Here is a 24,445-nt window from a genome sequence, read left to right as displayed (position 1 = left end):
CAGAGAGAAGGAGAGACAGAATCCTAAGCAGGCTCCGCACTGTCAGCGCAGAGCCCCGACACAGGGCTTGAACTCCAAAACCGCAAGATCATGACCTGAGCCTGAGCCGAGATCAAGAGTCGGATGTTTAACCAACTGTGACACCCAGACACCCCAACATAGTAAATCATTTTTATCCCTACACGCTACTCCATCTCAGGAGCCCCTGGTCGCCTCTGCAATTAGAGCCCACGGCCAGATAGACTGGGCCGTGCCAGCTTGACAAATTACATAGATGTCAGGGAAGAAACAGAAATTCCAAGTCACAGCAGAACTAGCAATAGCTCTTTCTTATGTAAAACTGCTGTGACTGGGGGCTGGGCTAGAACTAAATGGCCCTAATTCCTCCCCTGCCCCCACTCTGACAGGGGTTTGGAGAGAGTTCTGAGCCCTTTCCCAGAACTGGCACAAAGCAGATATCAAGCCTTGATGCTTTCAAAAGGCACAGGTTGGAAGGGACACAGGCACCTTTCAGTTTTCAAAGAAGTGCGGTCAGAACCAACTCCAGTTGGACACAAAGTACCCTTTTCTACAAGAATCGTCAAAGGCCCCACAGAAGGAGAAAGGAGGGGAAAATAGTAGCCCTCAATCGGAGACCCATAGTTTTCCAGGCTCTGTGTTGCATGCAGGAGGCTCAGGGGGAACTCGAAACCTGGGTCTCTGAGCTGTCCTACTCGGTCACCTGAGAATGCTGCCCGGGGAGGCCCTGCGGTCTCATTCTGGGGCATCTGGCCCAGCTGATATGCTGCTGGGCTCCTCAGACTCCCTGAGATTGGTTTCCATCAGGGTAGAGTCACAGCCTTAAAGATGCCCAGAGGCCCCGGGGGGTCCAACTTCACAGAGACTCACCACATCCAGAGACCCGGCCAGCAAGAGCGGTACACGGGGTGAAGGGAGGGCCTGCCTGCCATAGAGTTTAGTGGGTTCCAGGTAGAAGAACCGAGTGGGTCCCCACAACCCAGGAGAGAGCCTAACAGGACGTCCCAGCTCAGCCTCTGACACATGGTCCCTAAAGGCCTGGATGCTGGGTTGGGGGGCCTTGTTCCTGCAGAGGGAACACTTCTCCAGAGGGGGCAGCAAAACCAACAAATAAAACCAGGTGCTGTCCATCATGTCATCCCACATAGTGGTCAAGTCTTCTGGATTCTTGGACCAGCAAGTGGAAAGTGGCTCCTGAACAGCTTTTCCTCCTGAAGAGTCATTTGGGAAGAACAACAGAAAACGAACCTTGTGCCATTTCAAAGTAAAACTTCTCTTCACACCCCACTCACACCTGTCCTGGGAGCAGACATTTTCACACAAATCATGTCAAAAATAGGAGTTGCCATCTTCCTGATACGGAGGAGGGCAAATGACACAAAGTAAATATATTTTCAAAAGGCACAGGTTGGAAGGGACACAAGTACCTTCAGTTTCCAAAGACAAGGAGGATGCTTGTGCAGGGGACACATCAGTTAATCCTAAGCAGACCCCTAGAATCTCACTTGGACCTTAAAGTGTACGTGCTTGGGGGTTTGGAAATATCATGGCAGAACATGGCAGACAACAGGACCACAATAGGCCAATAGCTGCATGAAGGGACCGCAAGCAAGTTTTCTGAGTTACCATTTAAAACAGGGGCGCCTGGGTGGCTCAGTCAGTTAAGTGTCTGACTTCAGCTCAGGTCATGATCTTGCAGTTTATGAGTTCGAGTCCTATGCTGACAGCTCAGAGCCTGGAGCCTGCTTCAGATTCTGTGTCTCCCTCTCTCTCTGCCCTTCCACTACTCACATTCTGTCTGTCTCTCTCTCCCAAAAATACATAAACATTAAAAAAATAAAAGATAAATAAAAGTATAGAGAATAAAAGGGGCACCTGGGTGGCTCAGTTGATTAGGGGTATGACTCTTGACTTCGGCTCAGGTCATGATCTCATGGTTCATGAGTTTGAGCCCTGTGTTGGGCTCTGCACTGACAGTGTGGAGCCTGCTTGGGATTCTCTCTCTCCCTCTCTGCCCCTCCCCAACTCATGCTGTCTCTCTCAAAATAAATAAACTTAATAATAATACCCCGAAAACCACATCTCTAATTCAACTGTAGTTCTAAATGCCCCATTTCGAGCCATGAAAATGTACTGTTTCAGGTGACTTCAAGGAAAAACAGTCATTCCAGATTTGCCTTCCAGTTCAATTTTTTCTCTCAATTATAATGAACATTTGCCATTGTTAAAAATGTATTTCCTTGCACAGCAATATGGGGTATAATTAAGCCACTGAATTGTACACTTAGTGGTTGAAACGGTACATTTTATGCTATATATATTTAATCACAATAAAAAAAACCCCGTTATTTCCTTTCTCAAAATACTTGACGTTAAGGACAAGGCAGTGCTGCTCTGGGGAGGACAGGAAGTAAAACCTATGTTTGAAATGATTTAGATTACATTAATCACTAAATTGAATTATGGTAGCTTTTGCTCTAGTTAACTCTGACCTACTGGGCAATCATGGCTACATCCAATGGACATTTCTCAATCCCAGTCTTGCATCATTTGACACTCGGCCCCTTCCCTGACTCCCTGCTTATTAGCCTATTCAGACTTTCCGCTGACTATGCAGGCTATCCCTTCCCATCTCCCTCAACTAGTTCTTCTACCTCCACCCATTTATTCCTCATGTTCCATAGAGTCTGGGTGATCTCAGTTATCCATAACCCTTAACTGCTACCTTTATGCTGAGGACACACAGACCTTACTTCTGAACTTCTAAATAGCCAATCACCTGCTAAGCAACCCCCTCAGATATCCCTAAGGCACCATCGAGTCACCCTATCTGAGACTGAAACTGTCATCTTCCCCTACCAAACCTGCCAGAGGAAAGGAGTGGACAGTAGCCTCTAAATCCTAAAGGATTTGGAATCAGGATGCCTAGGCTGCATCCCTTGTCTCATCACTTGGGGGGAAATCCATCCAATTGTCCAAGCTGGCCACCTGGTCCCCCCTCTCCATTCTCCCAGTTCTTCAATCAGCTAGGCTGTGGATTCCACCTTCTTAAAGTCTCTTTCCTTGTGGCCATGGCTTTCTTCAGGCTCTTCTTCTGCACCTGGATCCTGCACCAGCTCCCAGCTTTTAGCATGACTTTCTTCCTTAGTCTGCTCTCCACTGCCACAGCCTAAGTGATTCCCCCAAAGCACATAAAGGTTTGCCTTTCTTGCTTGAGACCCTTCAGTAGCCTGACACTGTTCCAGGGTCATGGAGGATGGGACTTTGTGCACTGTCCCAGCCTCCTTCCCAGGCTGTGCCATTCGTGATTCAGACTCTGGGTTCCAATCAGTCCCAAATCACCCACAGTCCCCAGAATTACTAGTCTCCTTGACCTCTGAGCACCCACTGCAAATAACAAGCACCTATTCTCCCTGACCCCGACCTCATGATTCAGAGGTCGCTTCCTGACACTCTCACTTCAACCAGGGCCTGTCCCTCATCTTTACTCATTAACTTCTGACGGTCCTGGACGGCAGGAAGGTGCGTCTGCCTTTGTGTGCTCAGCACTTGACAGTGCCTGGTAAGTGCCCAAGTCATTCCCCAGGCACCTAGTAAGCCCTCACATGTTTGCCAAGCAAGTGAGTGAAGAAGAAAGCAGTCTTGTGTTTCCATGAGGGTCACCAAAGACCAAAAGGTAAACTATCGAAAGGAGGGTTTATCTGGCAAGACACAGTAACACAATGCAAGGTCCAAGCACATCTGGTTTCATGCCCCTCCAACACTGAAGTTGAGCTTAGAACTCAAGAGCCATAGAAGGAACGGTGGAGACCTGTGGTTTTCCATTTGGTTTTGTTGTTATTGGTTTATTTTTTTACAGCAATATTAAATGTTGTCATATAGAATCCATTGTTTTTGTTTGTTTGTTTTTTGTTGTTTTCTGTCCATCTCCTCCACACATGGTTCCAGGAAGGGATCGCACAGTTCCACAGGACACAGTTTGAAAGCCTGTGCCCTGACTTAATAGACAGGGGAGACAGAAGCTTACAGATAAAGCAATTTGTCACTGACACAGAGTCAGTCCATGGCAGAGCTCACACCACAGCTCAGATCTCCTGATTTCTAGATCTTTCTACTTCCCCTGTTAGTGTGGTGAACTGTTTTGTTTCAACTGAAGCACCACTAAAATTCCAGTGTGGGAAAAACCTCGTCCTTAAGGATGCATACAGCTTTCAGCATCCAATACTCTGATTTCAAAATGCTGGATATCTAAATATCTGCTGTTTATCCCCGTGATTTTGAGACAGGACCATCTTCAGCAAATTTAAAACACCCAAAGAAAGAGGTGCTTCGAAGCCTACTTATACTTTTAGATAATATATACACGCTGTCTTGGCCTGACTTCTGGACAGAAGAACACTGGGTGTGTGGGGCTCAATGACACCACCCAGCCACTTACCCTTCCTCTGGGTACCCTTCCACTTACCCTTCATCCCATCCTAATGTGCAAGTGAGGCAATAAATCCTTACCTGCTCTTCAGACATACAGACATTGTATTTTTTTCAGAGAAAAGTCTCAATATAAATTCAAGTTTGGGCTAACATGTAAGTAGGGACAGAGATGTTTAATAATTTTTATTTAAAGTGAGAAAAATCAGTCCTCAGTGGCATTTTCTGGTTCTCTGTTGGACAACTCATCCCTAGCATGTGGGGCCAGTGAGAAGCATGGCCCTAACTGGCTGCCACACTGTCTCCCTCCTGGGGACTAGAGCTCACAGACCAGGAGCTTCTGTACTGACTCAATATTTCCTGGTTACCCCCAAGAAGCGATGGTTCCTCAGAGCTGTGACAGAGGCAGGTAGAAAGGGAGAGGATATATATATATATTTATATGTATTTGCTTATAGATTAACTCCCTTACTCTTCACAGTCTGCCTGCATGCTTAGTAAAGTTTCCAGTGAAGAAAAAGACTGGTGGGGAAGCCCCAGTCTGTTCTGATTTCCCAGCTACTCCAGTCTGAATCTGGATAAACCCAAAATTCTTCCCAGGCTTTAAAAAAAAAAAAAAAAAAAAAAGCATTTGTCAAAGGCTTTTGGTAAACTCTGATTCATTTCCTTGGTGGAAAAAAGCCCTGTCAGTAGAGCTGGTCCCACCAGAAGATCGGGGTTCTGGCTCTTTCTTGCTGCTCTGGGGAGGGCCCAGAATCTGAAGATGGGGAGGGGTGAGAGGGGAAAGAGGAAGGCTGTGGTGGACAACCACAAATTCACGTGAAACTTCCCCTTTGCCCGAATGCACTGCCAATATTTGCTCTGCAGAAGAAGAGAACCACAAGCCAGGGGAGGTCATTTGTACTGGACAGTGGCAATCACCGTTCTTTCTATTTATTCCACAGTTCAGCAACTCACTACCTGAAGAGTTTTGGCTCAGTCAATAATAATTCTTCTTCTTCTTCTTCTTCTTCTTCTTCTTCTTCTTCTTCTTCTTCTTCTTCTTCTTCTTCTTTTGTTAATGTACAGTATGACTTTGGTGTTAACAACCCATCTGACTGAAATATGTTCCAAGGAATAATAGTTAAGAAAGACAGCATGTTACAGAAATATATGCAATTGTGAGGAAGTCACCCAACACCAGCACATTAGGAATTACTTGACCACTTCAGTGTGAAGTTAAAACCATCCGTGCCATGTGAGACAGAGAACATCACACCTTGAGCAAACTCAAGTCTTTTCTGAGTCTATCTACCAATTAGACCTGGCTTCTAATTTTGCAAAATACTCAGTACCTTAGTCACCTGTGACACTTCTGGTTACTGCCTGATTATGTGTAAAAATCACCCAGTTATTGAGGCTGATTGGGTCTAGGGAGGGTTGTTCTACTGAGAACATGAAGCTTTGAGAGCAATTTTCAAGAAAAGTGTTCACTGTTGTTAGGTCCAAAAACAAAACAAAGGAGGTGACATTCATTTGCCCATATTAACTAAAATATGGTCTCTGCCAGCAAAAAGTAGTGTTCATTATTTCAAATTGGGGGCAGGGGAGGTTGGCAGTGATGGGGAGGGGGAAGACAGAGATCAAATGAAGAGAGAGACTAGAAAAAGTATTTATATTTAAAAAAATTGTCTCCCATAAGACTTATTACATCAACATCAAATTAACTTAAAAAGCGATAATCTCGTATGGGCTTCTTTTGAAGAAAGATACATTTGAAATGATATTGCAGTACCCTTCTGTGATGTTATGAAACCCAGCTGGAGAAAGAATTCATACCACAAGGCATCATGACAGCCTGTACTGAAAAGTGACTATTTCTTTAGTCTTTGAGAAGACTTCATTCATAAACAAATAAGGAAATGTAATCCATTGCTTCCTTTCTCAGTCTGTGGTTCCCTACCCCTTGCTTAGCAGAGTCAAGATTTTCTCCCTTATTTTTTTTTTCAGTCCAGAGGCAAAGGGATACAATTAAGCCCCCGATTGAGCCCAAGTATATTTAATTATTTCAGTGTCTCATGATGGCCTCCCAGGAAGACAGGGACACACAAACCCATCTACCTTCACTGGTTCACTCTGGTGCCAAGCACTCTGCTTCCATGTAAAAACTCCTGGGGAAGTTGCCAATAATCTCTATTTTATGTCCTAATTACACAACCACATCTCCCTTTGATGACTTGAAAGAAACAAAAGTTTAAAGGATGGCGTATTTAACTGGAATGTACCTTAGAAAAATTCCAAAGCACAAAAAAAACCACAAAAAACAAAGCAAAAAACAAAAAACAAAAAACCTCAGGCTGCCTTGCACATAAAGCCGAAAACTTTCACGAGTCAGCAGCATTTCTCAAAACTGAGAGTCCACGCTCACGGCAAGCTACACAAGAAACAAAATGTGCACAAATCAGTACTTCCCCTCCTTACATCGCCAAGCACCTGCAAGGCTAAAAAAGGACAATATCCAGTTCTCTTCTGAGACAGTACAGGCCTTTCCAGCAGATGCATTAAGTGAGATAAAAAACCTCACGGCTGAAGCAGGGAGAAAACGTTGGGACCATTAAGAATATATTTTCCAAATAATCAATGTCCCAAATTTAAAAACTTTTCTTCAGAGTCAATAAATATTTCAACCCTGTGACCTTTCCTTTATGCAAAACAAATTCCCAAGCATTAACTAAGCACATATACTACCTGGGTATAAACACTAGCAGGCACGTAGACTCAGCTTGCCCGACTGACTGGGGAGCTTGCCTCTCAACGTTTTATCACCAGCCTCTGTCTTTGCCCCAAACTGCCAGAGAGATGGGCTATCTCAGCCCAGCACATCCCATATCCTACCCCATCTGGTCTGCCCATTACAACTTCATTTCCACTTTCGATTCCCCTTGCCAGTCTTAGCTCTCCTGCCATGACTCAACCTCCCCCTAATTTACATTGTCTAGATAGTAGTCAATGAACTCCCACTACTCGCTGACATCCTTTTGCTTTAACTTTGCTCTATCAGATACGGTATTAACTCAGAGGACTGCTAGGTTGATACTTGAAAATGTTCGTTGCAATGATATTTGTCACAGTGTTTGACGTGGAATCCCGATTTAAGAAAATAATTATTTATTCATGCCTGGCTTAATTTCCCCCAAAAATGTAAGGCTCCTAACACAAACACATGCAATAAAGTTAACACTTGCATTACGGAAATAGGAAAATGGGGCAAAAGACAAATGAAGGCAGGAAAGTTCAGAAGGAATTAGGAAAGAGGCCAGAGTTTAAAGCTCAGCCTGACAGGCCCATCACGCACATGCTAGATTACAGTCTAAGCTTTTTAGAGCTCCCTAGAAGCCAGTGGACAGAGAGAGACTCACACATATCAGTGGCTGAAATATTATGGCTCATTGGTCAAACCTGGCCCACTTTCTGTTTCAGTAAGTGAATTTTTGTTGGCACACAGCCACACCTACTCATTTACATATTATTTATGGTTGTTTTCAAGATACAGTGGCAGAGTCCAGTGGCTGCAACAGAGACCTGCAAAATCTGAAGTATTTACTATCTGGCCCTTTACAGAAAAAAGTCTGAAGATGACCAGGTTATATGATTCTGTGCACAGCAGTTTCCTGGGACAAGCACACCCAAGCATGGTTCTGTAGTGGCAGAGAACTTTCTACTTTAAAGCGCTCACTGTGTAATCTCATGAAAACACATCCTTCGCTTCATTTTCCACAGTAAACACAACAACAGGTTTTGCAGGGCGGATGGCATGATGTCACCACACACGTCAGTAAAACCATTCCACGTGAGGCTGAAACAATGCAGGTCAGGAGAATTGGTCTCCTGCTTTGGCTTCATTCAGGGAGAGTTGTACAGATGGCAAGTGCCTCCCCACCCTCCTCGCTTATCATGGGCAGACATGGCCAATGGCTCCAGGTGGTTTCGCCCAGTGTCCTCCGAAGGCTTCTCTGAGTTCTCTGGCAGCCTCAGCCATCCACTAGCGATTGGCATGCAAGGTACATTGGTATGCCATCTTTGTTTTCTGAGTTTTCCATTAACACTCCCTCTCTGAGTCTGAGAAGTACCAGGATGGTGAGATGGAGGAAATGCTCCTGAGCAAAGCCATTCTATTCTGCCTCTCACGGCATGCGTGAGGATGCACCGGGCTGATGTCCTCCTGAGAGAACCTGGAGCTTGGCAAGGACGGCTGCCTAAAGGGGAAAACCCATCACGCCTGCACATGTGTGGGGCAGGCGAGCATCTGAGAGCAGGGCCAGGGGTTCTCCTCCAGAAAACAGAGCAAGGAACCTCCTCCTCTCCACAGACCACAGGGTGGATAGGGCCAAACACTGGCACTGGCATTTTGTCCGCAAATGTTCAAGCCTGATGCCCATGTTGTTTGCTCAAAGAAACAAAACCTCCAAACAGCCATCACCCAGACCCACTGACCTTGAATGCACATATTCCTAAAGAAACCCTCCCTGCCAGAAGCAAGGGTTCCAAAATAAATGCAAATAAAAACTGGCAACGGTGATTTCTAAGAAAGTAAAATTCAGTTGAGTGTTGGAAGAGGAAGACAGAACCTGCCTGCTGTGGATCTGGAAGAATACATCTGTCACCTTTCTCTATGCTCATTCCTCCTTTGTGACTGTAAGACTATGTTATAAAGTGATTCTATTTCTATTCTCTACAATAGGGAGCAAAAATTCAGGTTACCCAAAAGTGCTACTGAGTCTAATATACAAATCTAAGAAAATCAAAACTATAGGGCATTGCCACTTGATGTGATTCCTACCCATGTTGTCAAAAGGAAAGAAACAGGCAAAATACGTTATAAATCATTTTACATCGTCCCTAACAGATCTTTCCACAAGGTAATTAGAAAGTATAAAACCAGGAAATAAGTAAAACATCAATGCCTAAAACCTTCCTCCTCCCTGTGAGTTTGCAGCTGTATCTCAACTACAAAGAGGTGACATATAACCACATCTGACAAGGGAATTAATACAGCCAACAAGCATGATAGGTCAGTGCAGGACATTTTTCTTCACCCTAAAAAAGAGCAACTACTAACAAATGCTACCATTTGCTCTTCAAATACCAATGCTGAGGGTTCAAGTCCAGATTACACAAGGCCACATCTGGACACGACAGAATGTGGAAAATTTGGACTCCATATAACCCTTGAGAAAAAAAGTAAGAAACACTCTCAAAGAGCCAATCAGAATGCTGAGCCTAGACCAACGAACAGTGGGACTCAGTGTGCTGTTCCAGAACTAAGTTCAGGAATGCCCAATTATGCACTGGATTTGGAAGTACACAGAATGTCAACACAGAAGATTCTGGAGGAAAGCAAAAGCCCCTCCATATCAGGAGCGGGCTGACCCCCACTCCTCCAAGCAATTGTGTGACCCTCCACGTCCTCTCATGAGCCCTGAGCCCAAGCTGGAAATCAGAACGGAGTATTGGATGACATTGCCTGAGAAAACTTTTCCAGAACAGTTGAGGCCACTAAAGTTTGTGCTTCCAAAAGACTGTCATCCCAAACCACCAGCACGCAGGGCGCCCTGCCCATAACCTCATAGGCAGCAGCAATTACTTTTACTAATTTTTTCAAGACAGTTGTGAAGGCTCTTACTTACGTAATGCATACAAGGTAAGAATTATCCCAGCCAGGCAGAATCCTTCAAAGAACCTGAGTGTGCTGAACATTGTCACATTCACTGACAGTGCCACAGTTAGTCCGAAGATCAGAATGAAGATGATGGAAAAAAGCAGCACAGGCCGCCGGCCAACCCTGCATATGGAGAGGGAAAAAATGAGGAATCATCGTTAAACAGGATGAATGCTAGATGCTGAAACCCTGTGTCCAGCCGGTGCTCTACAGATGTTGATCTGTACTCACTACAGTAAAAGGCTTTGTAGTGTCTACACCAACTTCGTAGATCTAGGGGTCGCTCAGGAGACATTCAGCCCAAACCCTTGTTTTGTACATAAGGGGACAGAGGTCAAACAGTTACTGAACAGAATTGAGACAGGGACTCCATTCCTGTTGGCAAGTCTGTTTCTAAGTATGTAGGAGGATGACTCAAGGCAAGAGTAACAAAATCAATAGTAACTCCCCAAACACAAACCTCGACACACCCAGCATAAAATGTGCTGAGAAATCGCTGACCTTTGGATTTGGCTCCAAAGTCAACATGGACACTGAGCTGAGTGGCTTCATTTCCTTTTTCTGGGATGTTAAGTTGTCCTACCTGACCTCAGGTACATGCGGCCTATCAGAATCAGGGCCCTGATGGCTGCTGGCTTGTTTTTTTTAAGGGATCACAGGCTAAACTAGGACAGGCTGAACTTTAAATAAGGAGTGTGGACCTGAAAGTGAAGCCTACTAGGCAGCAAGGCGGGGGTGGGGGGAGGGTAGCGGGGGTGGGGGGAGGGTGGCGGGGGTGGGGGGAGTGCGGGGGTGGGCGGTGGTGGTGGTAGAAAGAACCCAGCCCACTGTGTTTCTGAAAAGGGCAGCACAAACACTAGGTTGGCGGGCTACAGAGTGGGCTCCTGCAAGATCGGTGACCGCTAGGCGGCAATGTGCTTCTAGGTGGGGCTGGCAGGACAGTAGGGGTGGTCCCAGGGAAAGGGAAGTCACTAGTTCTCCATTCTTCCAGTGCTACCTTTCCATCTTTTCCTTCATCCACTCATTAGGAAAAAAACCAAAAAACAAAACCAAACTCTCCATCACACAAATTAACATAAATATAATCGGCTTGAACTAGAAGTCTAGCTCACAGAAAAACTGGATAGTGGACTATCTGCCAAGGGGAAAAAAAATCTACGCCTGGCACCCCAAACACCTAAAGAGTTGCTGAATGGCTTAAGCTCGCCTAGACATCCTTGTGACAGTCTTATGACCAATAAAAACAGAAAGTAGATTCACAGCCTAGGGCTCAGGATGAGAATAGGGAAATGACTGAAAGTGAATGCAAGATTTCCTTTTAAGGTGCTGGAAATGTTTGACACTTAGAATGTGGTGATGGTTGTATAACTCTGTAAAGATACTAATATTCATTGAGTTATACACTTAAACTGAGTGAGTTTTATGGTATATAAATTACCTCTCAATAAAGCTATTAAGAAAAAAACAATACTCTGTAATGCATATCCTTGTCGATGAAAGAAATGGATGTAATTTCAAGAAAATTTGGGGGAGGGAACTCGAGGAAACAATTTCATCCATAATTTCTTAGGCTTCTAACCATCCCCATTAGTCACACTAGTTTAATGAAATGAAGCCAAGGCCATGAACTCAATGCCAATGTAAGTCAACTATCTTGTCAAGAGTTTTTAGCCATTACGTCCCTTTGACTGGTGCTGGGGTCATTAAGCCCTTGTTGCGTAAGACTCTATACGTAGTTTTATCCAAACCCAATTCATTTAAAGAAATAAATTTAGAATATGGCTTAGTTGGTCTCCTGAAATGAAGGAAAACAAAGATGAGATCTACCTTCCCCATTTTTATTTCCCTTTACTCCCCTTGTTTGTAAAGTGGGGATAACAGTCTGACTTCACAGCATCGAGATCATTAAGAGATGGCAGATACAGGCACAATGTGTAGCACAGACCAAACGGTTAAATGTTTAGCTTGTATGATTCCTTCCTACACATCTACATCCCAGCTGCCCACCAAACATGGTTTGCCCTGTTCCAATACTTTAGAAAAGACCCTGATTTTTTTTTTTTTTTAACTTGTAGAAACTATTCTAAATCTCTCCATCCCAAATGGTTGCTAAAATCATGAAGTAAAAATTATTTTTAGGAACTCTGGGGCAAACATGGTCTTTGAAAGCAGACACCCTGGTCTTGAATCCAGGCTCACCACTTAGAAACTATGTGATCTTGGGAAAGACTAAGCTTGTTCAAACGGGCCTTGAGTTTTCTTTAGGAGGGACCAGTTAATGCCGACCTAAGGGGGCTACTGTCAGGTGGGGATATGTGATTCAGTAAGCGTTCAACAACTGTTACAATCGCTGGAGTTTTAGTGTGAACTGGCTCCATCCAGAGCAGGATCCTGCTCAGAGATGTCTGACAAAACTACACTCCTAAGTCTGTAATGCAGAGGGGGCACCTAAGGGGGGGCAGAAGAGTGGCCCTCAAGGATGTCCACGTCCTACTCCTCAGAACATGTGAATATGCTACCTTTCATGGCAAAAGTGCTCTACAGATGCAAATACGATTAAAGACCCTGAGACGAGGTGGTGATTCGTTCAGGTGGATCCAGTCTAAGTACATGGAGACCCTCTTCTGGCTGTAGGGAGCCAGAGAGATATCAGCGTGAACAGGACCTGATTGCCATTGCTGGCTTTGAGGCTAGAAAAGGGGCCACAAGCCAAGAAATGTGGGCAGTTTCTGGAAGCTGGAAAAAGCACAGGAAAGGATTACTTCCTGGGGCCTCCAGAAAGAAATGCAACTCTGTTGGCACCTAGAATTTAGCCTTCCATGAACTGCAGACCTGTGAGTTCATTAACTGAAGCTACCAAGTGCGTGGTAATTCGTCACAGCAGCCATTGAGAAGTAATACAGGCTCTCAATAGGGAACAGATGCCCCACTCAAAATGAGTGAGTTGAGGAGATTTTAATAAAGGGATTATTTGCAAAAGGCTGGGCAGGCTGTAAGAGAAATTTGGGTCTGCTAGCAGAAGGGGGATAAGGGGGAAGATGGTCTGGGAACCCAGAGAGAGAGGTGCCATGTGGAGGGGCTCCTAATGGGAGGCAGCTAGCCTCTGATAGCCCTGCAGAGACCCAGCTGGGGACAAAAACATCCTGCCTCACTATCATCTCTCCTTCAGACCTCTAGCTGGTACTCTCTCCCCATGGCCAGGTTCAGCCAGGAGCTAGAGGGCAAGGGGTCCTCTGGTGCAGTCTAGAAAGGCCAGGGCCCAGGACCCAGGGCCCAGTGCCAGCTGGAGACCATGTAGAGGGCTCGTGGAGGGAAGCGTGCTCAATATCCAGCAACAGAACCAACCACGGAAGGAAGGGAGCTCATCTAGCAAGAACAGTGACTGGGCTACTCCCTTTCAAACGTCTCAACTAACACATTACAGGACAGTATATAATGTATATCCCCAAACAAGATTTGTGTGGACAATGATACCTTTTTAAAGAAAAAGGTGTACTGGGGTGTCTGGCTGGCTCAGCCAGTAAAGCATTTGACTCTTGATCTCAGGGTTGTAAGTTCAAGTCCCACATTGGGTCTAGAGATGACTTTAAAAAAAAAAAAAGTGTATTCCTGAATTTCATTATATGCTGACTTCAGTCTTAGAAAGCTTAACCTAGGACTTGGTCAACTTCCCTATGTAGCCATGAAACGGGTGCTAGCAGCTGTGAAGTTTGAAGTTCCCTCTAAATGTGCTTATTTCCTTTCAGCAAGGCTCTAGCAGGGAGTAAAAGGCCAAAAATAAATCATAATAAATACAGGGTGGAAAACACCAAACTTTCAAGCTGGAACTGAGGCCCTCTCAAGATGTTCAAGAACCACAGCACAAAGCAGCCTGGCCTGGCTCTCCGGGCACCCCTCGCCCACTCACCCCAGACTTTGGAAAAGCAACCGCAAGAGACGTGGCTTTGCAGCATGAGGCTCTGGCTATTTGCAAAAGGAGACCTCCAAACTCCTCTGCCTTTTGTCCCCAGGCCTGGTGTGTGATCAGGGATGCCAAACAGCGGGTATGTGCCAGAGGTAAGAAATCACAAAAACAACTTCTAAACAGTTGAAGCCATTACAGACTGATCCATTAATAGAAGTCCATGTTTACTTTCCCATTATATAATTGAATAAGGACACTCAAACCTCAGCCAACTCTGCAGTTTTTAGAAAGAAGTGACATGGATTATATTAGTATATCTTCCTCATCTATTTCAACGCAGATCACTGGGAAACAAAAGTCCTTGTGGTGAAAATATTGGGATTACAGTATGTTCCAAATTAGTAACCGTTTACTCTGAAAACCTATACGCTCAAGTATTTGGTTAAAAAAACCCTACGCTCCTCCCACTTCCCCACTCCTCCCCATGACCATGTCAAAAAAAACCCTCAAGGGGGCTGTAGTATAGGTTTTCAGAGGTCACTGACAGCTTCTCTGTTACTGTTCCCAGGGAACTTGTCCTTAAGAAGCATTTACAAATGCTGATTAAGCAAATTCTGAACACACAGGAAGTCACATTACCTGTGAATGCAAGGAACTCCCAAATAGATGTTTGCTTTTGGAAAGAAATTTCCAGAACTTGGAAGTGCTTTTGGAACCCCTCTGGGCCCCACCTGCTGCTCTATTGCTCCCCTGCCCCCCTCCAGCCTCTTGCTGGATGGCCTCAACCAGCTGTGTCAGCTAACCAGGGTACAGGAACAGTGCAGAGCAAAGCCACGATGTCAGGAGTCTGCTCCATATCACTCTTAGCCCTTATTACATCACTGGGTCCAAGAAGTCCCTATTCACAAAAAGTCCCTTTAAAAACAAAACAATGTCAAGAGTGGGAGAACAGCTCCCCCACACCTCTCTCCTAGAGCAGTCCCATTACTGGACAACCCTGTCACCATTGGGCAATGCTGCTCAGATGTGTGCTCGCTGCTGTCCTTGTGACCACATGGTGCCTTAAATAAAAGTGCTGTAGCATGCTTGTGAAGAGGCAGGCTCTGGAGCCACTGGGCTTTCACTCAAATCCAGCTTGAAAAGCTGAGTAAACCTGGGATTTTACTTAGACTTCTGTGCTAAGTAAAGCACTATAAAACAAAGATAATAAATAGTATCTACCTAACAGGGGTGCTCTGAGGATGGGATATTTTAATGCATAGAAATATTTAGCACAGTGCCTGGCAACAATAATCAGTGTTAGCTGCTAATATTGTTGCTATCATCATCATTATCATCATCATTATAATTCTCTTCACTACTCCTCTCCATCTTTCTAACCTTCTCACTTTATCATGAACCACACACTTTGCTCCAGGCACTAAGAACTCCTTACCCACCCAAGTAAAGCATATTCATTCTCACCTCTGGTCACCACCCTTCCTCCACCTGCAAATATCCATCCATTATCCAAATGGTGTCTACCTTACAAGATCCACCTTCCCCATGGACCCTGCAGAGGTGTCTCCTGGCCAAGCCAACTGTAAAGGACTGTGCCTCTCTGAAATCTGCATGGTATTTGGAAATGTCATCAGCCTACCCATTCAAATCATGTGGGTGGACTTTCTAGCTCCTCCTCTCCCCATTTTTTGATGCATCTCATACACCTACCTCCTCAGAGCCCAGCCCACAGAGCCCTGAACCTATGCCCTCAAACTCTTCCCAACTCAACAATAAACATCAGGAGCAGATGGGGCTGCAAGTTGCATGCAGGTTTTGCTAGACTTGGCAGCTAGCAAATTGCAATGACTTTAAATTCTCACTTCAAAAGGGTCTGTTGTATGCACTGGCCAATCCTTTTGGTTCTGGATTCTCCAGGTGATGGCTTCAGCCCTCTGCACCAGCACCAACACCAGGGCAGAGAAAAAACCTAGTTACAGTAAGCTAACACTGACCATTCTTCTTTAGCCAGCAAAGGCTTGCTGTGGCTTCCAAAGGTTCGTGCACACGGCATGTTGGTACTCACCAGTCAGCAATGCATCCAGTTATTAGGTAGCCAAAGATTAATCCAACCAGTAAGGAGAACTTAGCGATATGGACCTTCCAGGCATTATCACACACAAGATCCCACTAGAGAGGGGCAAATAGAAAATAAATCAGAGAGAAACATACACAGATGCCAGTTGTAGTTAATCATAAGGGCAATATAACAACTACAGTAAGGATCATGACACCATTTGGAGCACCAAGTCACACATCCCATGAAGAGTCCCTTCCATGTGTTTGAAAATCCAACAATGAGAAATAGAATTTGCCCACAAAAGGCAGTGTAATGTTTTAGTCCAGGACAGACCATAAAAGTCTGCAGGGAGCACCCCATGAAATGTGGGGGCACATGCTCTTCTGTGCCAGCTACTTGGGGACATAACCTGAGGGAGAGGAAGCAGCTAGGAGGCTGGGCACCAACACCCCTTCTCACCCACAGAGCTGTCACATGCGCAGGGAGGGAAGGCCCTGTCAACTTTTTGCAAGAGGTATCACAACATGAGAAAATTAAAGGCAACTTCTGTGTTTCCATCCTCCAAACCTCCCCTGTGCTTTATAAGCAGTCTTAAAAATATTTAATATTTAATGTTGAAATATCAACTAACAAAACATTCTCACTTTTTCCCTTGTAAGTGTCCCTTATGCTTTCCCTTATTCCATTCTAAGGCTATCTGCTTAGAGAAGAGAGAGAAAGCCAATCAATTGGTAAATACAGCATTTAGACACTTTTTACAATTCCATTTTATTATTTAATAAAAAATAAAACAAGTCTCCAAAGTTTTTGTTGTCCTTTTGCAAAATCAGAAGAGAAAACCATGTTTGTTCCCTGGAGGTGATGTGTGTCCAAGTGGAAGACATGTGAGGAGGACACAGCGTTCAAATCCACAAATATCTGGGCCCCAGGAGCAAACCAGCAGGATCTCCGCTGGTGATGCTATGAAGGCTGTGGCCCCCACCCCACATCACCCCATTGATGTCCTCCTTCTGGCACAAAGAAGTGGCTAAAGAACTTCAGGTCAGTGGAGATGGAGAGATGCACAACAAGGCAGGGGAGCTGGACATGTCAGAAGTTCTGGAAGCAGAAATGGGAATTTGTTGGGGTGAAACCTGATCTTAGCTGTGTCTTACTCAGTACCTCCCACTGCCCCCTTTTCTGTCCATCTTGAGACCCAGATGGCAAGCTCTGGTCCTGCCCCCCGTTTCCAAACTTCTGGAAAGCCTGAGGGAGCCTCCCTAGGAACTCTTAGGTGTGGGTCTCAACTTCAACAGACTTTGGGAAAAGCCAAGCTTCTGCACCTGCCATTGCAGAGTAGAGCACTGGGCCTAGACAAAGCAGGAAGGCAGCCACCTGTCACACTGTTCCATGACTCCTTGGGACACACATTTGTTCCCTGATGCCCCCAAGGCATGTTCGACTTTCCAGAGACCTTGGAGAGAATAAATTTCTCTTCTACCCCATCTGTTTGCAGAGTGATGTCCAATGCCAGGCTCAGGAAGAAAGGGAATGCAAGCACAGACCACACAGGCCTTGTCAACAAAGGATGTTTTGTGCTTGGTTCTTGTCGGGATTTATTCAGGTGTTTGGGAGCGGGGCACTGCTGCTTGCACAGAATCTCATCATTAAGAATTGAGATACATTAGGGAGTGAATTTCCTCCTGTGTCTACTCCAGTGGTCTTCAAACTGTGCTCCAGCAACCAGCAACCTCAGCATCACCTGGGAACATGTTGGAAATACAAATTCTTGGGCCTCACCCCAGACCCATTGAATGAGAACTCCTGGAGTGAATCACAGGAATGTAGTTTACAAGCCTTCCAGGCAATTCTGATTCCTGCTTAAGTCTGAGAACCAATGGCCAGCCCTGTCCTGCCATTTCCCTGTCATTTTGAGGTTGGTGAATGAGCTTCGAAGTCCAAGGCTGGGGTTTAATCAACTCACCAAAGGCAGGATGCAGCCAAAAACTGCACATACGACAGTATTGTCTATTATCTTGTACTGCAAATGAAGGAATGTAAAACTAGATTTAAGTGGGCTTTTTGGAGGCAAATCTGGAAAACCAATATTCATGTATATATTGTTTCCAGGAATAAATATATTTAAAAAAATTTTTTTAACGTTTTATTATTTATTTTTGAGAGAGAAAAAGAGTGCACAAGCAGGGGAGGGGCAGAGAGAGAGGGAGACACAGAATTTGGAGCAGGCTCCAGGCTCTGAGCTGTCAGGGCAGAGCTGGACATGGGGCTTGAACTTACGAACTGTGAGATCATGACCTGAGCAAAGTCGGACATTTAACTGACTGAGCCACCCAGGTACCCCTGGAGTAAATATATATTTTAATAATAAACACCTTTCAAGGTGCAACCCATCTTCAGAAATACAGGTTCTGCTTTATAATGTGAGTTACGGCATCATAACTGTGTGTGTATATTTGGTTTCTCCGGCTAGGTTTATATATTCTGAAACCATTTCTGAATTGTTTTCTCTCCTCTCTGCCCAGCACAGATCCTGCCCACAGAGCAATTGATTCCAAGACTAAGAGTTATGTCTATAACCACACCTGGCCAATCTGAAGAGGAGGTGCCTACAACACCTGTAATCATTAATGTCCCAATCACGTCAGATTGTCCTGCACCTCAGCATGGCACATTCTTGGCAGGAGTGCCTCCTGGTCCCAGGCTGCTGTTGAGGAGGAGGGCACCAGCTGCTGGCTCTGGGGCAAAGAATCACTGGCTTATGTCTCCACACAAACTTCCCATTGATGAGTTTATTTGAGGTTAAGTGACGCAAAAGAGTACATTATGCTTATATTAGATGGCCAGGAGACAAAAGAGATTTTAATGAAAACATTCAGGGAGACGGGGGTAATGCCAATACTGTTGTGAGCTCAGCCACCTGAGCAATAATGGTACCCAGCTGAGGGCAGCCACAACCCCACTTAGTTGCTACCTAATAAGACTTTCCATGGTTACCTAACACAACTTGTATCAATTAACAATGCTGGAATGAAAGAAAACACAGTTGAGAGAGACAGAACTGCTCCCACGACCAGTAAGGAAAGAAAGCCTGCCTAGAAGTGTCGGCCAGCATGGTTGTTCTCAGCTTGGGGTAGGGGGTCAGGGAACCCAGCAGGTGCCCTGACCCCCTCCAATTAGGCACAAGACTAGACAACTTCTCTGAGACAATAAGCAAACTGCCTCCAGACTCCCCAAGATAAGGTGTCTCATTCCTGGGGATCTGTCTGTAACACCACCCCTGGGGCACATTCCAGAAGCTGGGTAGGGTGGGGCTGAGGGAATCCATGGAGATGGCATCCCTTCCTTTGACTTCTACTTCTAGGATGGACAAAAGTAACTGGAAGACAAAATGTGTTCAGATACAGTAATATCTCCAAAAGAATTTCAGAAGCACGAGGAAGCTTTGAGATCACCTTTCTCTTGAAATATGTTCACACCAACTCTTGATAAAATAGAGCAATTAGTCATTTCGCTAAGCAAGGACTAAGAGACTTTTAAAAATCTAAAATGTATGTAGTATCTGGGTGGCTCAGTCGGTTGAGTGTCTGGCTCTTGGTTTTCAGCTCAGGTCATGATCTCATGGTTCCATGAGTTCAAGCCCTGCGTCGGGCTCTGCGCTGATGCTACAGAGAGTCTGCTTGGGATTCTCTCTCTCTCTCTCTCTCTCTCTCTCTCTCTCTCTCTCTCTCTGTCTCTCTCTCTCTCTCTCTCTCTCTCTCTGTCTCTCAAAATAAACAAATAGACTTTTAAAAAGAATCTAAAATGTACTTTGTCCCTGACATTAGTCTCTACACCCTTTGCCTGCCACCAAAACAATCACAGAATCCAGAGGATTCTCCCTTTCAAACATATCCTGCCCCCATCCCCCACACTCCATCTTCACTATGGCCAACCTGACTGACCTGGACTTGGTAGGGATGCACTCATCATTCTGGTGTGTGTTCTGCAATGTGAGCTGGGAGGCTAAAAACAAACCACTTCCAGACTCCCTTCCAGCTAAGGTTTCGGCAGTGATTTAGGTTCTGTCAATCAGCTGCACACCCTAAAATAACTTCCAGTACACAACCCAGACCTAATTTGGGGGATCACTTGCATTAGGAAGAGTGTGCAGTGGGGGTAAGTGGGCCATCCATTCTGCTGTTCAGATCTAGCAGTGCTCCATCTGGAGGTGGCTCAGGTGTAATCGTGAGCCAGCAGTTGGACAGTGACCTCCTGATTCTTTAGCCTCCTCACTGGGCGGGCCAGTTCTAGGGAGTTGTTCTAGGAAACCTTCTGGAGGCCCAGCCTACAGCTGCTCCTGCAATTTAGTGAGCACTGTTTCCCTGTATTTGATCCCTACTCCCTAACACCTAGAGTAGTTTCTGTTACCTGCAAATTGAACCAAAGAGCCTGATTAAACTTCCTTGGGACGAGTTGGCAGGGTGAGGACAGGATGTGGGCCATGTCACCATCCTCCCTTCCTGAACTAATACAAGCGTCTCCATGCATTAACTCTGGCCTCCCTCAAATCCATTCCCTACAGAACAATGAAAACAATCCTCTAATTAAGCATGTTAACACTTCATCAGCAGGTTTAACACGACCATAAAAGCGTTAAAGTCATGGCCCCGTTTCGTAATCTTAGGCTTGCTTTCTTTGCCATTGTTCCCAAACCAGGGACATTCTATGGAGATGCCTCATGATGCTTGCCAGCCATGACTAAATGGTGAGACAGCTGACCCTAAAAAGTGTTCTCAATTTTAGCTGCACATGTTCTGTTTAAAAAAAAAAAAAAAAAAGGCAGAGGTTGTGGAAAATCTGGCAGACTGTTTTTCTATCTATATATTTTAAGGATAAGCTCAAAGAAAAGAAATAAAATTTGCATTATTTTCAAAGGAATCATCTAATTGCTTGACTTGCCAGAGTAGAAAAATATTCATCAAGGAAACTAATGAAATTTCTAAAGAAGATGCAAAATCAATGGGAGGTAAGAAAAGCAATCTTATTTTCGGTAATAATAAATCCTATGATAAAGTAAATGTAAAACAAGAACATGAAAATATTGGAAGAAAACAGATTACTTCTTCAATTTTGAAATGGAGATGAAATCTCTAAAAATTAAGGGAGAAAAAAAAAAGTACCTAAGGAAAGAACTGACAGATTTTATAACACTTTAACCCTTACTACTTAATTACTATTCATTTATTTACTATGATTTAAATTATGTAAATTATTGCTTATTTATTATTTGAAACTTCCATGGGTTAAAAATACCATAAACAAAATTATAAAGATCTAAATTTGTCAAATATATTAGGGGATCAGAGTATGCCCTTCCAAAATATGCCATGTTGGCATAAAGATTATTCTGAGCTGAAGGCAAATGAGAGTCAACATATACAAAAAGAAGCCTTCTCACAGCTTCTTTTATCTGATTAAAAGCAGAAACTTCTGAGAAATGAGGACTGCTATAAATCCCCTCTCCTGGGAAGTTTTATGGCCATGAACAAGACAGAAAGTCTGCACAGAAATGGGTCTGCAAACAAAACTCACTACAGGGAACCTTATCTTCCATGAGTTTCCCCACATTATTTATCTTCCCAGATTTGCCTCCCTTGACAGCCAAACCCCCTTTTCCTTTGTCTTGTCACTTCTCTAAAAATTTACTGTACTTTGTTCAGAATTTGTATAAGCTCAGATTCTAACACCCCTTTGAGTTACTATCACTGAGTTTCTCCTGTGTGTTTTCACACTGCATATGTTCATAAACTCTGTTTTTCTCTTGTTCATCAAACTTTTGCCAGTCTAATTTCCAGGGCCCCAGACACAGAACCTAGGAGGGTAGAGGGAAAAGTGTATTTTACAATATCCAAAGAGTTAATATCCTTAATATTTAATAAGCATTTACATAACAATATAGACTAATACTCCAACTAGAAATGGGTCAAGCACTCAATTAACAAAATATGAAACAAATGGTTAAAAAACATTTGAGAAATACTCAATTCCTCTAATGAAAATCAAAGCACAACACTTTGATTCAAAAAAAAAAATTTTTTTTTTTAATTTCTTAAAGATGTAGGAGAAACACCAAGGTGCAAATCTGTGCTAGGAATGTAAACTAGACCCTGTTTCCAGAAGGCAGTTTAACAATACACATCACGTTACTTTAAACAGTGTGCACTCTACCCCAGTAATTCCCTTTCTTGGAACTTTTTCCCAAGGAAATTATCAGAGATACCCACAGAGGTCTCAGTGCAATGATGTTCACTGATTGTTAACCTATAAAAATAAAAAATGGGAACTTGACTAAATGTTCAATACTATACAGTCATTAAAATTTTGCTTCTGATATATACAATGAAATATTACTCAGCCATAAAAAAAGAATGAGATCTTGCCATTTGTGATGACACAGATGGACACAGAGGGCCCCATACTAACTGAAATAAGTCAGACAAATACCATATAATTGCACTTACATGTGGAATCTAGAAAATGAAATAAGTGAACAAACAAAAACAAAAACAGACTCATAAATACGGAGAAAACACTGGTGGTTGCCAGAGGGGATGGGGTAGGGGATGGGTGAAATAAGTAAAGGGGATTAAGAGGTACAAACTTCCAGGTAGAAAGTTTCACCTGGATGAAATGTACAGCATAAGGAATACAGCCAATAAATATTGTAATAATGTTGTATGATGACAGATGGTAACATACTTACAGTGATGAGTACTGCATAATGTAGAGACTTGTTGAGTCACTATGTTGGACTCCTGAAACTAATGTAACACCATGTGTCAGTTAAAACAAAATCTGCCTTGGGGCACCTGGGTGGCTCAGTCAGTTAAGCTTCTGACTCTTGATTTCAGCTCAGGTCATGATCTCATGGTGAGATCAAGCCCTGCGATGGGCTCTGTACTGACAGCGCAGCCTGCTTGGGATTGTCTCTCTCCCTCTCTGCCTCTCTCCAACTCATGTGTGCATGCGCTCTCGCTCTCTCTCTCTCAAAATAAATAAAATTCAAAACACCCATTAAAACAAAATTTGCCTTTGAAAACTAATGATTGAGAAAAATGCTCATGATGTAATGGTGTGAAAAAAACTCAGAATAAAAAAGAACCCAGTGAATGGAAGAGATATTTAAGTATGTAGGGAAAATTATTAGAAGGTATTCCAAACTATTAAAGTGATTATCTCTGGAGGGCTGAATTAAGACTGAGCTTTATTTTTGATTTTATTCTTTCCTTGACTTTCTCAAACTTTCTACAATGAATCTATGAACCTTATAATGACAGAAAAAATACAGCAAATATAATGTAAACTCCCACAATGGTAGGCAGAAATGGTGGTGGTGAGGGTAAGACAAAAATCATTAAAAATTAAAAATAACACCCAAAAACCTTGCCACCTTTTCAGGGATGTGCATTTTAACACAATCTAAAAACTCAAGCCTAGAGGAAGCTGGTGTGGAAACTGACTTAAAACCAGATCTTCAGGGCCTAAAGATTGCTTATGTTAATGCTCACTGACTAAAGCAAAGGCATATTTCTTACAAATGGGAAAAAGAAAATTTTCTCCAAGCTCATCTCTTGTAGTGATGAGCTCGCTCCATTAGAAGCCACATGCTTTCACCCATCACTCTGCAAGTCCTCTGTTCTAAAGCTGAGGACAGTCTGTTGAGATAAAAGGAAACATTTCTGTTCAGCACTACAAAGGGGATAATGCCACTTAAAATTTCAAAAGCTTAAATAAAATAAAACTCCCAACTGAGCTGTAGGAATTTAGAGAGATATAAGGTCAGCATTCTTCTGCCACCGTTTTTCTCCCTAAAGTAGCATTCCAGCAGCTTCTCATGAACCACTGGTTTATAGACCACGGATTTGCCATTTCCACATTTCTTAATTGGAGACCATAGAAATGGGCAAGTGCGCACACACCCGTCTACCTGCAAGATCAGTCATGGACGCACACACTCTACGTGAGCAATCTGACGAAGCACATTAGCTACAATCAGCCCCTCGACATTTAGGCAGCCTCTTCTACCCTGTGTTTTTAAATAATTTTTTAGTCTAGCAGTACATGGATTTTTTTTTTCCCTAAAAGACTTCATCAAAATTCAAAATATACTGCATGTCCTGAAAACCCCAAATTGCTCTCTGCTTTTTGCCTCTAAGCTCACCCTCCAATTCTAGGAGACTCACTGCCAACAGTAGCCAACACAACTGACAATTAAAGTTGGCATCCTTGCAAGCTTCCTTATATGACATAATAAACACCCTTGCCAGGTACTCTGGGTTTTTTTTTTTTTTTTTTTTTT

General features: G+C 43.8%; 1 protein-coding gene across 7 annotated transcripts in view; it reads right to left on the bottom strand.

Moving 5' to 3' along the window:
• The window catches only part of SLC22A23 (solute carrier family 22 member 23), a 181,903-nt gene that overhangs the window by 125,402 nt on the left and 32,056 nt on the right, over nt 1-24,445 (bottom strand). For 5 of the 7 annotated variants that reach the window (XR_006217521.1, XM_042985839.1, XM_042985841.1 and 2 more), the window contains exons 2-3: nt 16,114-16,217; nt 10,113-10,267 (exon numbers count right to left, since the gene is read on the bottom strand). Coding sequence is in view for 6 of the 7 variants with exons in the window: in XM_042985839.1 (XP_042841773.1) it covers nt 10,113-10,267; nt 16,114-16,217 (259 nt within the window). In the remaining variant the exon portion in view is untranslated. Of the gene's footprint in view, nt 1-5,088; nt 5,544-10,112; nt 10,268-16,113; nt 16,218-18,070; nt 18,125-24,445 lie in introns of those variants that run through there. The other 2 variants (XM_042985844.1, XM_042985840.1) reach the window with 2 other exon arrangements.

This window comes from Panthera tigris, chromosome B2 (genome assembly GCF_018350195.1).
Source record: "Panthera tigris isolate Pti1 chromosome B2, P.tigris_Pti1_mat1.1, whole genome shotgun sequence".
Lineage (NCBI taxonomy): Eukaryota > Metazoa > Chordata > Mammalia > Carnivora > Felidae > Panthera > Panthera tigris.
This window is presented reverse-complemented; position numbering and strand designations above follow the sequence as displayed.